Below are 18,570 nucleotides of genomic sequence, written 5' to 3'. Positions count from 1 at the left end.
ACAAACCTTTCGATCCCTACCTATACCCGTTTTTTTGTTGTAGAGAGAGCACATAGATCCTTAGTTCCGAAACCCCCGGTTGGGGAAACACCTCGGCCAATCCTGGCAAAGCTCTTGAAGATCAAGATAGAGATGTAATCCTACAGCTGGCTAGGGAAAAGGGTCAAGTATCACACAAAGGAAATACTATTTCATTTTACCCAGATTTTACCTCGGCTGTACAGGCAGCACAACGAGAATTTCACCCAGCCAAGCATATCCTTCTACAGGCACAGGTCCCCTACTCCATGTTAAATCCTGCCAAACTGAAAGTTTCGTATGACAGCCCATTTTTTCACAGATGAAAAGTCCGCTTTGAAGTTTGCCAAACATATTGGTGGGAAGCGCAACAAAGAAACCAGAGGAGCCGAGTCGTCTGCGCTGGCCAACTTAGCGGCAACACCCCAGTGGTTGAAGGGTTTGTTCAAATTCATAAACCAGCCAGTAAAATAAAAAAATTGGGTCGCCCGTCGGGTGGGATTATGATTCTCACTTCAACCAGGCTAGCAAAAAAGGTTAAGTTAATCAGCACATAATGCAAATGGTTGTTGGTTAGTAAGGTATACCATTCGAGCAGCGAGGGGAAAGAGGAGAAGCTGATCATTATAAATGTATATATGCAATGGAGTTCTGAAAAAGAATATGATACAGAAATGGGGTTTTTCAAAAAGGATATAATCAATTTAAATGAAATGTATGGTTCAGAGGAAATGGTGATGATGAGCGATTTTAATCACAAACTAAATTATGAATAGATAGATCATTGGTTCGAGGAAATTTTGAGCTCTAATGATATAGGTTCAGCAAAATTTCCCATGTGTGTAACTACCAATCAGGATGAAGCATTAGGGAAGATTCTGGGTTCCACAGGATTAATCTAATTAAATAGCAGGTTGGACCCAGACCGCCCAGCAACACCGACTTTTAGAGTAGGGAATCAACAGTGCCCTATAGACTATATTTTTGTTCAGGCTTGGAACTGTTATTGTAAATAAGTTCCGGATAATCAAGCGTACGGATAGTGATCATAATGCTCTGTTTTACAAATGTTTAAGGGGACCTACAAGCCCATGTGAGAGAGTGATCCCCAAAATGTGGAATACCCCAAGCACCTCACTACAAAACTGACGGATGAATATGTTAAGAAATTAGTAAGCTTTCAACAAAACCTTTCGAAGGATAGTGTTGAAGGACAGCAGGTAATATGGCACGTGGATAAAATAGTACAGGCGGTACAATGCCTCAGAGTGCATCTAAATGATAAGAAACAGGCTAAGGTAAAAGAACAACATAACCAAGGAAGGCAACCCAGGTGGTTTAATCTTGCCTGCAGGAATAAAAAAGGGCTATTCGGAAAATAGAACGGAGGCAGAGGATACGCTATGAAGTTAAAAACTTAGAGATCCTGCTCGACTTGAAGAAAGAATATAATTCCTTAGTAAGAACGCAGAAAAGGATTTTTAAAGAAAAATGTTGGAGAAACCTACTAGAAACAATAGAAACAAAAAATATAAAAGGGTTCTGGAGGTTGATACAGGAGGCCGCAGGAAAGACACCGGGAAATATGAGCTGTGTTGTGGAAGAAGTGGCTAGGGTAAACTACTTGGGTAATTTATACAAAGCAAATAGGAACCTGGAAAAAAATAAGGAAAAATCGATCTGGACAGTCTCCGTAGAAGAGTTAAAAGCGGCTTTTAATACAGAGATAGTAAAAGAAACAATCAAGAAGCTGAATTTATCTCATGCAGCAGGACCGGATAATCTTCCAGCCATCTTAATTAAAACTCAAATAGATTGGTGGGCTGGTTTCCCATCGCACATGTTCATGGCCATTTTAGACTCCGGTTGTATTCCTAAATCCTGGAAAGGGTCAATAATTAGACCATTACATAAAAAGGGAGATAGGAAGGATCCAATGAACTACAGGTTAATTAACCTGCTGGACATTGGGGAAAAGGTATTTTAAAAAATAATCCTTGGTAGATTAAAGGAGTGGGTGGAGCAGCGGTCGATAGTCCCAATAGAACAGGGAGGCTTCAAGGAAGGTCACTCTACTATTGACCACTGCTTTGCCTTGTGGGCTTTGGCGCGGAAGTCCATGGAGCTGCAGGGCAAGTTGTATTGCTGCTTCGTGGACTTTCGCGCTGCATTTGACTTGGTGGATAGGGAGTGTTTGTGGTAGACCATGAGAAACTATGAGGTTCGAGCAGACCTTCTGATGGTAATTCAGGAGCTACATAGTCATAATTGTCCACAAGTAATTAAAGATACATCTGGCAGCCTAACACCCGAAATAGCGATAAATAATGGGCTTAGGCAAGGTTGTGTTTTGGCTCCGCTCCTTTTTGCCATATTCCTAGCAGATCTGCCCCATACTTTGGGGTCTGCTAGAGGCGCAAGCCCAAAAGTAAATGGTAGACATTTGTCCTGTTTGCTGTATGCCGACTACCTAGTAATATTAGACCAAACCGAGGTGGGTCTACAAAGAAAGCTGAATATTTTCAGAGAATACTGTACGGCAAAACGATTAACAGTCAACATGGACAAAACAAAAAATGTGTGCTTCGGGAAGAGAAATACGAAGTGCAATTGGTATCTGGGCCAAACCAAACTAGAAATTGTAAATGAATATAAATATCTTGGAATATGGTTTACAAATGGGTTGAAGTGGGGTAAGCACCTTGAGGCACAGAAAATAAAAGCTAAATTGGCGGTATGTGGGCTGAAAACATTTAACCGTAGTTATGGATATATGTCCCATAAACCCCTATTGATGGCCTTTAAAGCAATGATTCCTCCGCAACTCCAATACGGTTCAGAAATCCTTTGTATGGATGGTAAAAGCTCATGGGATAAAGAGGAGGGGAAATGTTTAAAATCTTTATTGTCACACCCGAGCTCGGCAATGATCCAGGCAATTAGATTGGAATCAGGCCTGACTGCGTGGAATGTTCAGGTGCAACAAAGTCTACTCCGATTTTGGAATCGTTTGGGTTTTGGGGAGGTCTCTAAGGTATCTAAATGGTGTATGAAAGACATTCAACTGAGTGAGCTAAAATGGGCTAAAACCACAAGAAGAAAAACTTCAGTCCATTTGTGACCATCTGAAGGTGAAAATAGACCCAAAGATATTGCAAATCAATGTAATAAAGAGCGTACTTAAAATGCAGGGAAAAGAATTGTCTAGAGCAATAGACCGGGAGTATCTGCTTAAGAAAGACTCTGTAAAATTTATGAGCAATAGCTGGGAGAAAGATATAAGTTATCCTTACCTAGACATACTACCAAATCGAGGGTTAAGAATGGAAGTTCTTAGGCTAAGAATTGGTATTAACCCAGCTGTAACAAATAGAGCAATAAAATCCGGCCTAATGCAACAAATTGGTAAATGCATGTGTGGGATGGGGATGAAATGTAACATTCTACACATTTTACTGGATTGTCGAGAATTCCTCAATTTACGTCAAATATTTCTTCGCCCAATCTTTTTAAAGTATGATGTAAAGGCGCGCTTGAAAGCATGGGTGCTTCTTGCTGATATGGAAAATCTTGATATCGCGATAGCCATTGGGAAATATATGCAGGGTGTATATAAGTTCCCTACTTCATTAGAGGCTTAAGTGCAGAAAAGCTTATCGCAATTTAAAATAAAATACTACTGTTTTTTTAAATTGTTATGAATGAAGTTTTTAGGAAAAAAAGATTTTAACGTTAGGAATAAGATTTTATAATGTGTAAATCTTTTAAATGATAATGTATGAGATGTGGTTTAAGGACCAAATGGTCTAAACAAACTTATGATATGAACATGAACATGACAATGACTAACATGGGTATCGTATATCTCATCAGCCTGAGTGACTGCACTGCTATGATGTTAGTCTGGAGAGGGGCTGTACACTTTGCTGATGTGGGTTCCGCATTATACAATGTATCGTTGTATTGAATGCTTTAACATTCTTAGTGTGGACCTGTAACACTCTCCACAGTACTCCCGGCCACCTTGTGCGAACAGGGAGGTTAGATGGTATCGCTGCGCCCCCATGGGAAGGTTTCCTATACCACTGTGTGGTTCTTCGAATTCTAGTTTGTTCTGGGGGGGTCTTCTACAACCCTATTGGGGGATTGGAGTGGGAGGTGGGTGGTTGGTAGGGAATTTTTCTTAGTTTTTTTGTCAACATGTTTGTATTTTGTTGGTCAGTATACACAGACTGCAATTGGGAGCTGACATACCTCCGGGTGCTCGCACTATTTTAGTCAGGATACTGTGTACGCAACCACGCTACAACACTAAACTTTCTCACGTGGAACATCAGAGGACTGAATGATGGCAGGAAATCTAAACTCGTCCATGCTTATTTATCCAGACACAACACAGTTGTTTGTTTATTACAGGAGACGTACCTAAATGTAACACCGTCGCAGAGGTTGAGACATAATAGGTGTGGCAATGTCTACTCTTCTATTTACTCTAGCTATGCACGCGGAGTGGCTGTGCTGTTCAGAAAAGGAATGGACTGGCGGGAGGGCGAGGTACATAGAGATCCCGAGGGGAGGTATGTCCTCCTGCATGGAGTACTGAGATGAGTTGCCCTGGTCGTTGTCTGAGTCTATGGCCCAAATGTAGACTACCCCAATTTCTTTCAGGATATTTGGACTAGGGGTGGGCGGAATTTGCATAGTCACGCTACGCAAAGTTCCGCGAAATGGTATAAAAACTCTGTGAACACGCAGAAATTCCGCAAACACGCGGAATTGCTTGTTCGCGATGCTTTTTTTCCTGCTCGCGATCGCTGTTTGCGTGCTCGGGGAGAAACATCTCGCGAACACGCATTTTGAGAACGCAAACATGCCAAAAATTCCGCAAAGCCGAGGAACGCAGAATTTTTGGCAATTTCGCATTCTCCGCGGAACGCGAAATTACGCAAATTACGCACGCGGAACGGAATTTACCACCCAGGCCTAATTTGGACTAAAATTAGAGCGACAGGTAGTAGTACAATATTGTGGGGTGGGGATTTTAATGTTATCCTGGATGATGACATGGACAGGAAAGGTGCTGCTCGATCATTACACTCAGCTGCCAGCGCCGCCTTAAATACGATAGTCTCAGATGGGGATTTACTAGACATATGTCGTAGTAGACACCCCCTAGTGAAAGAAGGCACATGTATTTCCGATCATCACAGTGCTTGGTCTCGTCTTGACTTCTGGTTAGTCTCCCGTGATATTGCTGCTTGGACCACCGACATTTTGCATTTGCTGCGCTCTTATCAGATCACGCCCCTGTTTATTAAAGCTGTCACTCCCAGGTTCGTTTCCCCGCACTTTTTCTGGCGCCTCCCGCCACATGCCCTACTTGAAGAAGCCTTTAAGGAGGAAATACGAAGGACATTACAGATAATTTTTCCCCCCAATACAGGCTCAGTAGCTACTGAAGCTTCACTTTGGGAGGCATTTAAAGTAGGTACTCGGGGTCAATGTATTGCCAGGCAGGCGGGAATGTTAAAGGCTATCCGGGGCACGATTGCATCTCTGAAAACCCATATAAGGGATCTTGAGGAGCAATTTTATTCCAAAAATGAGCCCCGCACCGCGGCTCTCCAGAAATTTTAATTGTTGGACTTTACCGAAGAGGCTCAACGCAAAGTTAAATTCTTGGAGAAACATGTTGAGGCGGGGAGGTATGGGGAGGGCGATAGACCGGGCCGCACATTGGCTGGTATGATCCGACCCTCTCGGTCGACTGCATTCATTCACGAAATACTGACTCCACAGGGTGCCACTGTCAGAGGCCAAGTGGGCATTTTAGAGGAGTTCTCAAATTTTATTCTCACTTATACACCACCACCCACCATCTTGATTCATTAGCATTGGCCTGGTTTAACAACACTCATGGAGCGTATATGGACCTCCCGTTCACAGTGGAAGATGTAGCCGAGGTTATAAAAAGTTTACCGTTAGAGAAGGTCCCTGGGCCCGATGGCCTGACTACGTCATTTTATAAAACATATGTGGAGGAATTAGCACCTCAGCTATTAGCAGTATATGAAGAGGTGTTGGAGATTGGAGTGTTACCTCAGTTGATGAGGGAAGCGATAATCATCACGCTCCTAAAACCGGGGAAGCCAGAAGCGGAACTAGATTCTTATCGGCCACTATCAATGATAAATGTGGATAAGATCCTGTCCAAGCTAATTGCTAATAGGCTGCAGCCCCTGCTTCCCATCATCGCGTTTCCTGACCAGTCGGGGTTAATTCCTGGGAGGTCGACCTATCATAACTTGAGAACAATCTCCTCGGTATTGCATTATTTACATCCAGACATGCAAGGCGCGGTTGTGTTTATGGACGCAACCAAGGCTTTCCATTAGCTCGAATGGCCATATCTGTTTACAATTGTATGTCGCATGGGGTTTAGTCCACTCTTCATTAACCAAATTAGGCTGTTGTATACTCTACCCAGTGCTTGTGTTCGGGTGAATTGGTTACTTTCCGACTTCTTTCTTATTTCGCGAGGTACGAGGTCGGGATGCCCCCTCTCACCATCTCTCTCACCATGGCCGCCAAGGGTTCCATCGCGATTGCGATGGAGCCCTTGGCGGCCCGCATCCGACAACATCACACAGCCCGCGGTATAGGGTTCAGCTCCCGAAGCCTTCTTATTTCTTTGTACGCAGATGATGTGACTTTATATATTATAAACCCAGAGGAGAACGTAGATCCCATCCTGAGGGAGTTTATCCGTTTCGGTGGTCTAACTGGTACCTTCATCAACTGTGCCAAGTCGTTGATTTTTCCACTGATGGATGGTACACCCCCGGTGTTGTCTGAGTTCTCCCTGAGATGGAAGGCTGAGGCGGTTAAATATTTGGGGGTTTGGATTAGTCAGGATACACAGGAGGTGAAGAACTTAAATTACGGAAGGGCCATCACGTGGTTAGAGGAGAAGGTTAAGTTATGGTCTGGGCTACCATTATCCCTTGCTGGCAGGATAGCTCTGGCTAAAATGGTTATTTTACCGAAATTTTTGTATTTATTTGTTAATATACCAATTACTCTTAATCAGCATTTTTTTTAACACCCTGAAGTCGCAACTGGTCTCTTTGGTGTGGGCTGGTGGACAGGTTAGAGGTTCCGGGGACCTGCTGATGATCCCGCTGAAACAGGGCTGCTTAGGTGCCCCAGACATGCATCAATACACATTATGCGCTCAAGCTCAATTCTTGCAATATTGGGACCAACCGATGCCGCTCCAGCCCCATGTAGCAGTAGAAACCGACGTGATGGCTCCCGTCCCGCCATTTTATCAGAGGGCGCGCCACCCACGTGGAGATCTGGACTCATCTGGGACACTATGTTGGGCATGGGACGAGTTGCCTAAGGGAGCGGGTATCCCGGTGCTGTATGCCCCCTCCATTCCTCTACAGCAGAACCCAATGCTGCCTTGTATTCAGGATGGGGTGAGTAGGACACTTGCATGCAAGATGAAACTTCAGAATTTTGCTGATTTATACCCAGGAGAAACATTCAGGCCCCCTCCTACCCCCCGGCAGCGGATGTGGGGCAGGCGGTGCCATTTGCTGAGCTCTTTTTATATCACAGGCTGCATGCGGCGTGTTCCGCTCTTTGGGAGGGGTTCCCGCTGGCTCCGCCGCCCCTGCCCACATTAGAGAACTTGTTGAAATCCCTGTCTCCTCGTAAACTCATCACACGACTGTATATACACAAATGCAAAACACTGCCCCGTTGGTAACACCCAAGTCCCTACAACACTGGAACAGTGAACTCTTCGCCTTGCTGACTGAGAATCAGTGGGATTTCTGTTGTCGGCAGCTAACTGAACTCTCTCCTAACTTTAAGCTATGATTGATTCAATTTAAATATCTACATAGAACCTATAGAACACCTGTTAGTCTCCATCGCATGGGCCTTAGGGCAGATGATGGCTGCTGGCGCTGTAACTGCACCCCTGCCACGTTTTTACATGTGGCGTGGGATCGCCCCAAGATTGCCGAATTCTGATCCCTGATCTTCACCTCAGTGAATCAAATCCTTAATATGTCAATTGTCCCATACCCCACCCTTGGTTTATTAGGTTATGTTAAGTATACACCGCCTAAGCTGTGCCGCAAGTTACATGCACTACTTTTGTTGTTTGCTAAACGGCAGGTTGCAACCCACTGGGGCAGAAGAAAGGTGCCCTCCATTACGGGATGGATTAATGATGTCACCTATGGCCACACACAGCTGAGCACATTTTGGGAACTTATACCACCTACTTTTAGACCTCGGAACATATGGGAATCATTTCTGACCAGGGCTCAGAGTCAGCAAGAATCCATCGAAGAGCGAACTGTGGCCAAAAATATGACTGTGCCACTGTTATGGTGGGGTTTTACTTTCCACTTCTGTTAAGATTTTGTACCCCTTCCTTACCTTCTGGATAATATGGGTTTCATAGATTCTATTGTTGTTCTTTGTTGATCCTTATGCCTATCTAGACGTATGCTGAATATGTACTCCTGCATTGGTGGTGAGTTATCGGAGCATGTATTTTTACAAAGCTACTGTGTATTGTTTAGACTATGAACATTTCCACTCCTGTACACATTTGATAAAATGCCGCCCTGCTGTTATATAAAGCAATTTGGTTGTTGGAAAAAATATCAATGAAAATAACTTTTTTGAAAAAAAGGTGTAGGAGATACGATTCCATGCACTATAAAGCTCCTCAGTGCTTCCAGTACCAGTCTTCCAGAACCGGACAGCAAGGTAGGGCTGCTGCCGACCAGAGACATGTTTCTGCCCTCCTGCTGCTGCAAGCTCGAGCAGGGGAAGGCAGAACAATAGATATCCTGTCACAGGCAAGTGTGACCACCTCCCAGACAGGGATTAGTCTATTGGAGCATGATGACGGTGCTTGCCACCGACACAAAGAATGCTTTAAGGGCATATTTGGTGCCCTCCTTGCATACTCCAGTTCAGGGAGCCGTTGGCTCCCACTCTAGAGCATAACTGGAAAAAGTACATGGGAGTAGCCTCCATGCTGTCCAGCCCCTCCTCTGGAAGGACAAAGCACAACCAAGGGGGATGATGGACGGAGTGTTGAACATTGCAAGCACTCACCCCCAGTCTACTGATCTGGGTTTAATCCATCATCATTCTTTAGCTCACTTCGCCACCCCAGTTCAAACATGGACGTATGCAAATCAGTCTGACTCTGTGCCTCATGGGAACAGTCCAGCCCGAACTGCCAAGCCATGCCTTCCCTGGACCGGAAACAAGCATCCTGGGACTGGTTTCTGGCTAATCAGCCGTCGTCAGCCAGGCTAGCTTGAATCCAGTGGCAAAGAGAGCAAGGGACCCACGTCTTGGCATACCCTGCCAATTTAGGGCAAACAAAGCAAAACCAAAGGGGATGATGGACGGAATGTTGAACATTGCAAGCACTCACCCCCCGTCTACTGATCTAGGTTTAATCGAAGATATGATTGGTCTTCTGCCTATAATCTTCTTCAACATGCCCGTGAACCTTTCTTGTGGATCTCTTTTGAGGAGTAGGCTGCACAGGCAGAGGAGGTAGTGCCGATGGGTCTGTGCGCAGCTTCAGCAGAGGTGGCAGTGCTGGCTATGGAGCTGATGATGCGACCATGTAGGTGTGCACTGGTGTGAAGACTGGTGGAGGCGCTGGTGCGAAGGGTCCCATGCTATATGGCACCATTAGTATGAACATGGAGAGAGGATGAAAGGTGTCATAGGCCCAAGTGGTGCGTTTGAAGGGTCTGAGGCCCTGGCAAAAATGCTGAAAACTACAATAGGTCACTCGGAACTCCGGGAAAGATGGTGTCAGCGCTGGGAAATCCGGTATCTGGGGTGCTGGTGCCAGTGGATCTGGCAAGAATGGAGCTGGTGCTGACTGAGTCGTAAAGTAAGAGCTAGCTCGAAAGTTGGGTTTGGCCGAGGTACAGGCACAGAGGCGCCCAGAGCAGGGTCAGATGGCTCAGTTATTACTAACTACGTGTTAAGGATGGGAACCGTACCTCTGTGAGAGCGATTCTCATGTTTTCTATGCTTCTTTGTGTTGCTCAGGAATGTGAGGAAGAAGATCTAGAACGAGGCATTGAACAACAACAAATCTGTTTGTCCTCAAGGGGCTATGAACAACTTGCCATCCCTCTCCTTGATTACCTTCGAATGTCTACTGAGGCACAAGTCACATTAACGGGAATCATGGTCTGATCCCAAGTACCACAAGCATATGGAGTTTGGGCTTGTGATGCACATCTGTCCCTCGCAATTCCTCCAAACCTTAAAGACTGAGCATTTTGGAGTATAACTTCTTTCAGGAAAACGTATGACTCCCTGGACAGAAAGAGCTCCAAGTCTGTGTTGTGTTGAAGGTGTAGAAAAAAGAGATCTGACATTGTTGTACACGGGGTGGTTGTTATATGGCTTTGGTGAGTTCATCTGGTGCTACAGCAGCTTCAATATGTAGCAAGCGCCCCTACCAGCGATGTGAGAGCTTTGAAGTTTCTGTATCCAGACTGACATCTGAGATAATTCTACAGGTGAGGAATGTGCATGTAAAAGTATACATCAGAAATGTAACTCTCTACTTACTGGTATACCATGTTAGATGAATCCTGCTCTTAAAGATACATACCTACTAAATTTCGTGGTACTTGAATCACATCTTCAGCGAATTCAAGGTAACTTCTTGCCTTTTTCACAGCCTCATGGTCCTAAAAATGAAATACACAAGGAAAAAAAAGAAATAAAATTTAGTAGTGCATTTTTTAACATATTTCAGTGTTACCTTGAAAGGCTTGGCAATGCCATACATGCTTTACTGTACCTCTCCATAGATATGAAATGTGCACGAATCTTCATCCAAATCTATTGCAGTAACACCTGGAACTTTTCTAGCTTGCTGAATAGTAGCACCGTGAGTTCCAATAGCCAAACCCATTAAGTCTTCTCGAACAACAAACTGTTCATGAAATCGCGAAGCCAGCTGCCGTGAGCTCTGAAAATAAATAGTCCAAGATATTTTTGTTCTGTCAATTACAAAAAAAATACTTTAAACCATTTGACTTTTTGTTCTCTCAGAACACACAATAAAAGAGGTATGTTTAGAACAAAATCACTTGTTCACAAAATTGCTGCATTTTCTAAACTAGTACATAGTATTTGGCCAAAGTTAATGGGACACCAAGTTGAGACTCATCCTGAATACAAGTTAAAATATATCTAGAAAGACACATTTTGTTACAGAGAGAACTTACGTAAGGTGTTAGACCGGACATACCTTAGGGTGGTGGTTCCCCAAATATTTTTCCTACTCACCTCCTGTTGTCGAAATTTGTTTTTGTTGGCTTTAAGACTCTGTACACCTCTGCTAACCAGTGCTAAAGTGCTTGTGCTCACTACTTAAAACATTCGCATACTCCTGATTGGCACATGTAATTTACTTATAAGTAAATCATGTACATCATGTACCCTGGGCCTGTAAATTAAATAATACTAGTGGGTCTGCAGCACTTATTGCGTCACCCACTTAAGTAGCCTTTTAAAACATATCTCAGGCCTGCCATTGCAGCCTGTGTGCAGATTTAAACTGTAAACCCCACCTGGCAAAATAAACCTTTTGCCAGGCCTAACCCTCCCTTTTTAATGCAAGTTAGTCACTCAAGTTGTAGGCCCTAAATAGCTCATAGTCCAGGGTGCACTGTATTTAAAAGCTAGGGCGTGTGGTTTTAAGTTTTTCATGTCCTGGAAATAAATAACTCCCAAATTTGTTTTACACTACTGTGAGGCCTACCTCCCCCACAGGATAACATTGGGTTATCTTATTACATTTGCTAAGATCTAACTTTTGACTGGGAACAAGTAGAAATATCATGTGTGGACTCAAATTAATCCTCTTAAATGGTAACGTCCGATTTTAGAATACAATTTTGAAAATGCCACTTTTAGAAAGTTAACGCAAGTAGATGATGGATGGAACGCTGAAAGCTTTATTTAGCTTTCAGCGCTCCGTCCATCATCTCCTTGTGCTTACTTTTAGAAAATCTGAATTTTCCCTACTCTAAACTGTGAGGCGTTCTAAAAGCTGGTTACCTGCCCCCGCAATCAGGAATGCATATTGGGCTCAGAAAAGTGAACAATAGGACATGGGTGAAGCTGGGAAAGGAAGAGCCCCATTTACATTTCAACGGGCTGGCTCTAGTACACTCACAACAGAATTTGACACCAGCCTATTGTCACCCTAGGCCACCTGGACCTGGGTAGGAGAAGGAAGTACATTTTCAAAACCAGGTGGGGGAGGGGGTATAGCCTAGAGGTTTCCCTCAATTCAAAAGCTGGCACCAGATATAAATATTGGACCTTCTGACCAACTCTTCAGTTCACTCCTGCACCTGTGGACATTACAGAAGAAGGACTTCTTTGTTCCCCAGAAGACTGCCCTGTTGCTTGTGCCGGCTTTGTTCCTGCTGCTACCACAGGACTGCTCTGCTGCTCGAGGCCTGCCTTTTTCCACCAGAGGAGACTGCCCTGCTCCTTGAGGCCTGCCTTGTTCCCCAGAAGACAGGCCTGCTGCTTGAGGCCTGTCTTGTTCTTTAGAGGGCTGCCCGACTGCTTCAGGCCAGTCCAGCTCTCTGACCTCCTGCTCTGAGATACTAGGGACACAAAAAGATCCAGGCGCCTTCCTGCAACTGCCCAGTTGACCTGCTGCAACTGGCCCTGCCGGACCTGCTTGAGCCATGATGGCCTCTGCGGCAAGATGTGCCTCCAAATGTCCTAGACCCCTAGATGGCCCCCTGGCTGGCATCAGCTGAGCTCCTCCTGTGAAATAGTTAAGTTTTAAACGCTGCGCGCAGGACTTTGAGACAGTACCACTTTCAGTGGGACTAATCTGGTCCCTGTATCCGGCCCGCACGCCATCGCGATTGGCCTAAACTTGTGACTTTGTCATGATCAAGCACGATCAGATACTAACAGTTAGCACTTCCTCTTACTTGGTGCTATTTTTACTGAAACCTTTAAAAATGCATATCTCTGATTCTCCTGATTTTTTTTTATCATTCTGGTCTCCTTTTATTTATTAGACTTCACTCTATTTTCCAAATTGGCAACGGATATCTTTTGCATTGGGTTTCCACTTTATTACTGTGTGTGGGCTGCATATATATTTAGCATTGTGCCTCTAAGTTAAGCTTGGCTGCTTTTGTCCATTTTGTGCCATACTACCAGATGGTTAAGCACAGCTTAATTTATTGACTTTGCTGTTTCACCATGACAAGAATTGTGACTGTTTCTTGAGAAGGGTTTTCACCCTCCACCCCCCTGACACACCTCCCCACCCCCAAATCAAAAACCCAATTTATGAAAGAAGGTCGGAAGGGAGATTTTGATTTCTTGAAAATTAGAGAAAACTAGGATAGGTTTGCATAAGCACTTTGTCTGTATCACATATAGTGCAAGGTTACTTACAACTTAGATTTATTTTTAGGGATGATCAACTTTATTGATTTTTGGAAAAACAAATAGAAAAAAATTTGCACCGACAGCACAGTATACAAGTTTGCACACATGACATAATTCAAAGGGAGGGAGGGCACAATAATTTGTAAAGGACCACAATCAACTCCTGGAGAGAAAAGGTTTCCTTCATGGGGGGAGAGCGGGGAGTGACCTTTTCAATCCCTTCATGAAAATCCTTGACAACCACAATTTGGTAGAGTTTTCTTGTAAGCTGTTATGGCTGCAAGGTTTCGAGAACAAAACTGCAGTCCTGACTTTGCTAAATCGAGAAGATAAGGGAACACAGCTTCTTCTTAGCATTTGGTAGGATTGATTTTCTTTAGCAGACACCAAATGCAAAACATCTTCCATCTGAATAAATAGAACGTTCTAAATTGAACACATCTGGCCCTTTTCAAGATGTTCATACGACTTTCCATTGAATTCGGAAGTCGGGTTAACAAGCTCAGCAATAGAAGACTGAGAGGCAGAAACTAGTCCCAGAACGTGATTAGGAGAGCTGGCCTGCAGGGCAGTCTCTTGAATGAATGTTCAGATAAATGTAAAAGGGCAGGGTAGCACCACTGCCATTGCCACTCTGAAGCTGTCATAATCATTCTCATTCTGTCTTTCACTAGTTTTATGATAATCAAAAGAATCAATAATATTGGAGAAAAAGTGTAAACAAACTTCGGACCAAAACACTATTCCCCAGGCTTCCTGGCTCATAATACCTGGATGTGTAATTTGGGAATGTACTGTTGTCTATGTTTGTGAATAGGTCGACGACTGAAAGACAGCATTGGCAAACGATGTCTGGCAGGACTTTGTCATTTAGTACTCAAATGTGATTCTCTTGTATTATCCTATTTAAAGAATTCTCTAGAGTATTAGGGATTCCTCGTTGGTGGACTACTGAGTGTGCAGGTTTGTCCTAATCAATCATCTGCAAAGGTGCGTTTCTGGAGGCACCTCTCTGGCTGTTGTGCCTTCTTGCTTGTTCAGATAATAAACTGTGGTGTTGCCCGTCTGAACAAGCAAGGAAGACACTGTGAAGCCAGGTATAAAGGACTTCAATGTCAAATGAATCACCTTCAACTCCTGGAGGTTAATGCAGCAGGTTTTATCCTGCGAATCACAAACCTTGGATAGCAACACCATCCACATGAGCTCCACAGCCCAGGAGACAAGAACTGGTCATGATGATTATATACTGTGCTTCAGGCTGAAAATGGATACACTTAAGCATATGTGCTACCATGAGAGGAATTGAATTGTGGTTTGTGAAAGAGACAACGTATCCTACCAATTGTCTGAGAGTTGACATAACTGGCCTTTCAGGCAATGGTGCAATGGCCTCATCTGCAGACGGGGCTTGGAACTACAAAGATGCAAGAAGCCATTAAACCCATAAGTGACCAAATCTGATGGGCGAACATCGGTTCACAATTAGAAGACAATGGTATTTCATAGGGATAAAACACAATCTCACCTCCAAAGGATATACTCTTGATTTTATTATGTGTATGAGAGCCCCCAAGTAATTGATGGACTGTACTGGAGTCGCTGCAGATTTGTAAGGCCAAACTGGTGAAATAGAGATAGCTACCCTCCTAATTTTTGATAACACAGGATTATAAAGAGTAGGCGACTTAACAGTGCTAAAACAGCTTCTCTACTGGATGAGGCTGTGGTCGACCCCCGAGCTTCTCCATTATAGGCTAGCCTTGGAGGACATCATGTGCCATAGAAACGCTTACCTTCTCCCTCGGCTAAAGCATGTCAAATTCCATCTACTTGACCTGGGCTTGAGCGAAGTTTGGAGTAAAATATCATAAAAGGGGACAGATACAAAGAGTTAAGTTAAAGTGGCTTACTGGGATACGAAAATAAATAACCACCACCAAAAAGAGAGCTCTGGGGGGGGTGATAGAAGCTTTCTTGGCCTGTAAAGTTCTCCCTGTCAAGAAAGCATATATGGATCAGACTCAACCACCAATGGCGCTCACATTGTACATTAAGTCCAGACTGGGAACTAATTCTAATAATTTCACGCATAAATGGAAGTGTTGCCAAACTACTTCTCTAAACTGTGATACTTGCAAATACACCATTGAGAATGCTGAACATGTCCTCTTTTCTTGTCCTGCCTATGCCAGACCCAGGCAGAGACGGATCAAACCGCTGTGTACTCTCTGGGGTGTGAGGGCATAGTGGGTGGCTTACCGTTATTTGAGATGGGAAACCAGACAGGCAGTAGCATTTGGTGTTAGCCGATACCTCCATAAAGTGTGGCTACAAATTAAACAAGCGTTTGCAATGCAATAGGGCTCGCATTAGTAAAGTTTGAGGGATTATTACTGTAAATGACAACTTTTTTTTTTTAATTTTAACTTGTGGAAAATTCTAACTTTGGCATTTACAATGCTAATAGTGTTAATTAGTGGAAATGTGACACCTTCTGTTTGGACTTGAGCACACATTGCTTCCTATTAAAGATGGCAGTAAATGCACTGTTTTTTATTTAGCTATCTTTGAACAGTACACCGAAGGCTGCAAAAACGTGCACTTATGGTTGAGCGCTACGTTCGTGCGTTTCCTGCCTTTTCATATTTTTGAAGTGGTTTCTGTTCACTGAAACCATATCCTGTTTGCGAGTATACAGGGCAGCTTCCTTTCCCTAGTTTTTCGAATACCTTAAATTATGTTGAAGTACAGTACTTGAACGTATTGTGATATTGTTTTGTACTTTTTATCTTTAGGCTGACCACTGTGCATGTCATTAACCTTTGATAGATAACAGGTCATTGTAATACAGCATGTACATTGTATGACTTTGATGTACACTTGTGTGCATTGTCGTCCGGTGGTGTGTATGCCTGGTGAAAGTGTGCACTGATGGCTGTTGATGTGTGTGTGTGTGTGCCTGTTGTGGGTGAGAGTTGCGCTGTATGATTTGCATTGCGTGAGTGAGTGGCGTTTTGTGAATGAGTGGCGTTGCGTGGCTGAGTGGCGTTGCGTGGCTGAGTGGCGTTGCGTGGCTGAGTGGGGTTGCAAATTTGCATGTGTGTGTGTGATTGTTAAAGAGTACACGGATATGCTGGGGTCCAGCTGGAGGGAGTACACAGACATGCTTGTGGTTAAGAGTGGCACTGTGTGGCTGAGTGGCGCTGCGTGGGTGAGTAGAGCTGCGTGGGTGAGATTGGCGTTGCGTGGCTGAGTGGCGTTGCGTGGCTGAGTGGACTTGCGTGGGTGTGATTTGCGCTGCGTAGGTGAGAATTGTGCTGCGTGGGTGAGAGTTGCGCTGTATGAGTTAGGTTGTGTGAGTGAGTGGCGTTATGTGATTGAGTGGCGTTGCGTGGCTGAGTGGGGTTGCGTGGGTGAGAGTGAAGCTGCATGGGTGAGTAGCGCTTCATGGGTGAGTGTGGCGCTGCGTGGGTGAGTAGAGCTGCGTGGGTGAGATTGGCGTTGCATGGCTGAGTGGCGTTTGTTCATATTAGCCGTTTTTTAACAAGAAATACTTTATTTAGGTGCTTGAGGCAAATGGAGGACAAAGAACTAACTGTGACTCTCGAGGTGCATTTCATTAGAGCGCACTGTGGTTACAGCAGAGCCGGGAAGCGAGGCAGGGCCTGCGGCCCTGAATAAGTGACGGGCGTCCAGTAGCATGTGGTTACAGCAGAGCCGGGAAGCGAGGCAGGGCCTGCGGCCCTGAATAAGTGACGGCGGGGGGCGGGGCAGCGGAAGCCTTTGATTGTAGCTTCAATTGTGGATGTGGCAGCGAAGCCTTTGATGTGCCAAATGCTGCTGGCAGGGGGAAGGATCGTGCAAGCTCGACAACGAGGAGCTTGTCACGTGATTCTATTTCTCGTGAACTGTTGGGAATCAGGCTTGAAGAGAGCCAATCAGCTGCCTGAATAGAGCCTTTGGGGAAAGAAGCAGATCAGCGACATAAGGGCTCACCCCTGTTTTCTATTTCTGCGAAATAGAAAAGGGGCGAGCCCTAAAAAAGCAGGGGGTTTTGTTTTAATTTAATATGTACTTGCTTTTATTATTGATTAGGTCTATTACACATATCTTACGATGTCTCTGAGTTGACGTGTTTTGGTTACTGCAGCACCATATTTTTTAATGGAAACGTGCTAAATGCTATATTTTGTTTTTAGACAAAGTTCCTTTTTATGGTCAATTACCTGTTTAATAATGAAGGACTGTGTTTGGGAACACTTCGCTTTTATCTGTTTGAGTTGATCTTTCTGTCTGTAAAAAGGGTTTTATGAACTAAACTATTTAAAAAAAAAAAACCTTATTTGGCAAATGTCATTAAATGTTGGTCTATGTTTTTACATGCTTTTATGGTTTCACAAACCGAAATAAAGAGGAACTGACTGACACTAATGATGAACTGATAAAGCCATATCGAACTTACATTGGGTTTCTTGAGGTGTCAAGGCCCTTAGAAGCCACTTGTCTAGGTAAGGTTAGAAGCAGATTCTAATGTCCCAGAGGTGTGCTGCCACTACTGCCATGAACCACTACTGCCATGAACTTCAAAATAGTCTGAGAGCAGATTTTCAGGGCGAAAGGAAGGACTTCTCGCTATTAATTGACATTGCCCACTAGAAATAGCAAGAATCTGGAATGCTTTCGAATGATGGGAAAGTAAAAGCACAAATCTTGGAGATCTATGGCAAACATCCAATCCACCTGAAAAAGTTAGGACATCTTTGGTGAAGTACCGATATGCAATCTCCATGAACTTGTCAGGTATCCTGAGGTCTTAAGTGTGATAGTATTCCTGTGTTGGCTCTTTCTTCTGAACCGGAATATAGCAGGAGTAGACTCCCATCCCTTTCTGGTACATGGGGAGATGGTTTATGGCATCTTTGATGAGGAGGGTGCTGATTTTTCCCAAAAAAACAATCTAGGTGGCACTGAAAAGATTTATGTGGTGGACTGGACGTAAGTGAATTTATTGGAGCCTAGTGACCCTAATACATATTA

At 44.1% G+C, this 18,570-nt stretch overlaps 1 protein-coding gene across 2 annotated transcripts in view; it reads right to left on the bottom strand.

Moving 5' to 3' along the window:
• The window catches only part of FMR1 (fragile X messenger ribonucleoprotein 1), a 698,844-nt gene that overhangs the window by 272,180 nt on the left and 408,094 nt on the right, over nucleotides 1-18,570 (bottom strand). For both annotated transcript variants that reach the window (XM_078688630.1, XM_078688632.1), the window contains exons 8-9: nucleotides 10,898-11,068; nucleotides 10,706-10,784 (exon numbers count right to left, since the gene is read on the bottom strand). In XM_078688630.1, coding sequence (XP_078544756.1) covers nucleotides 10,706-10,784; nucleotides 10,898-11,068 — 250 coding nt within the window. The remainder of the gene's footprint in view (nucleotides 1-10,705; nucleotides 10,785-10,897; nucleotides 11,069-18,570) is intronic.

The sequence above is a fragment of the Lissotriton helveticus genome, chromosome 4_1 (assembly GCF_964261635.1).
Source record: "Lissotriton helveticus chromosome 4_1, aLisHel1.1, whole genome shotgun sequence".
In the NCBI taxonomy this organism is placed as follows: Eukaryota; Metazoa; Chordata; class Amphibia; order Caudata; family Salamandridae; genus Lissotriton; species Lissotriton helveticus.
This window is presented reverse-complemented; position numbering and strand designations above follow the sequence as displayed.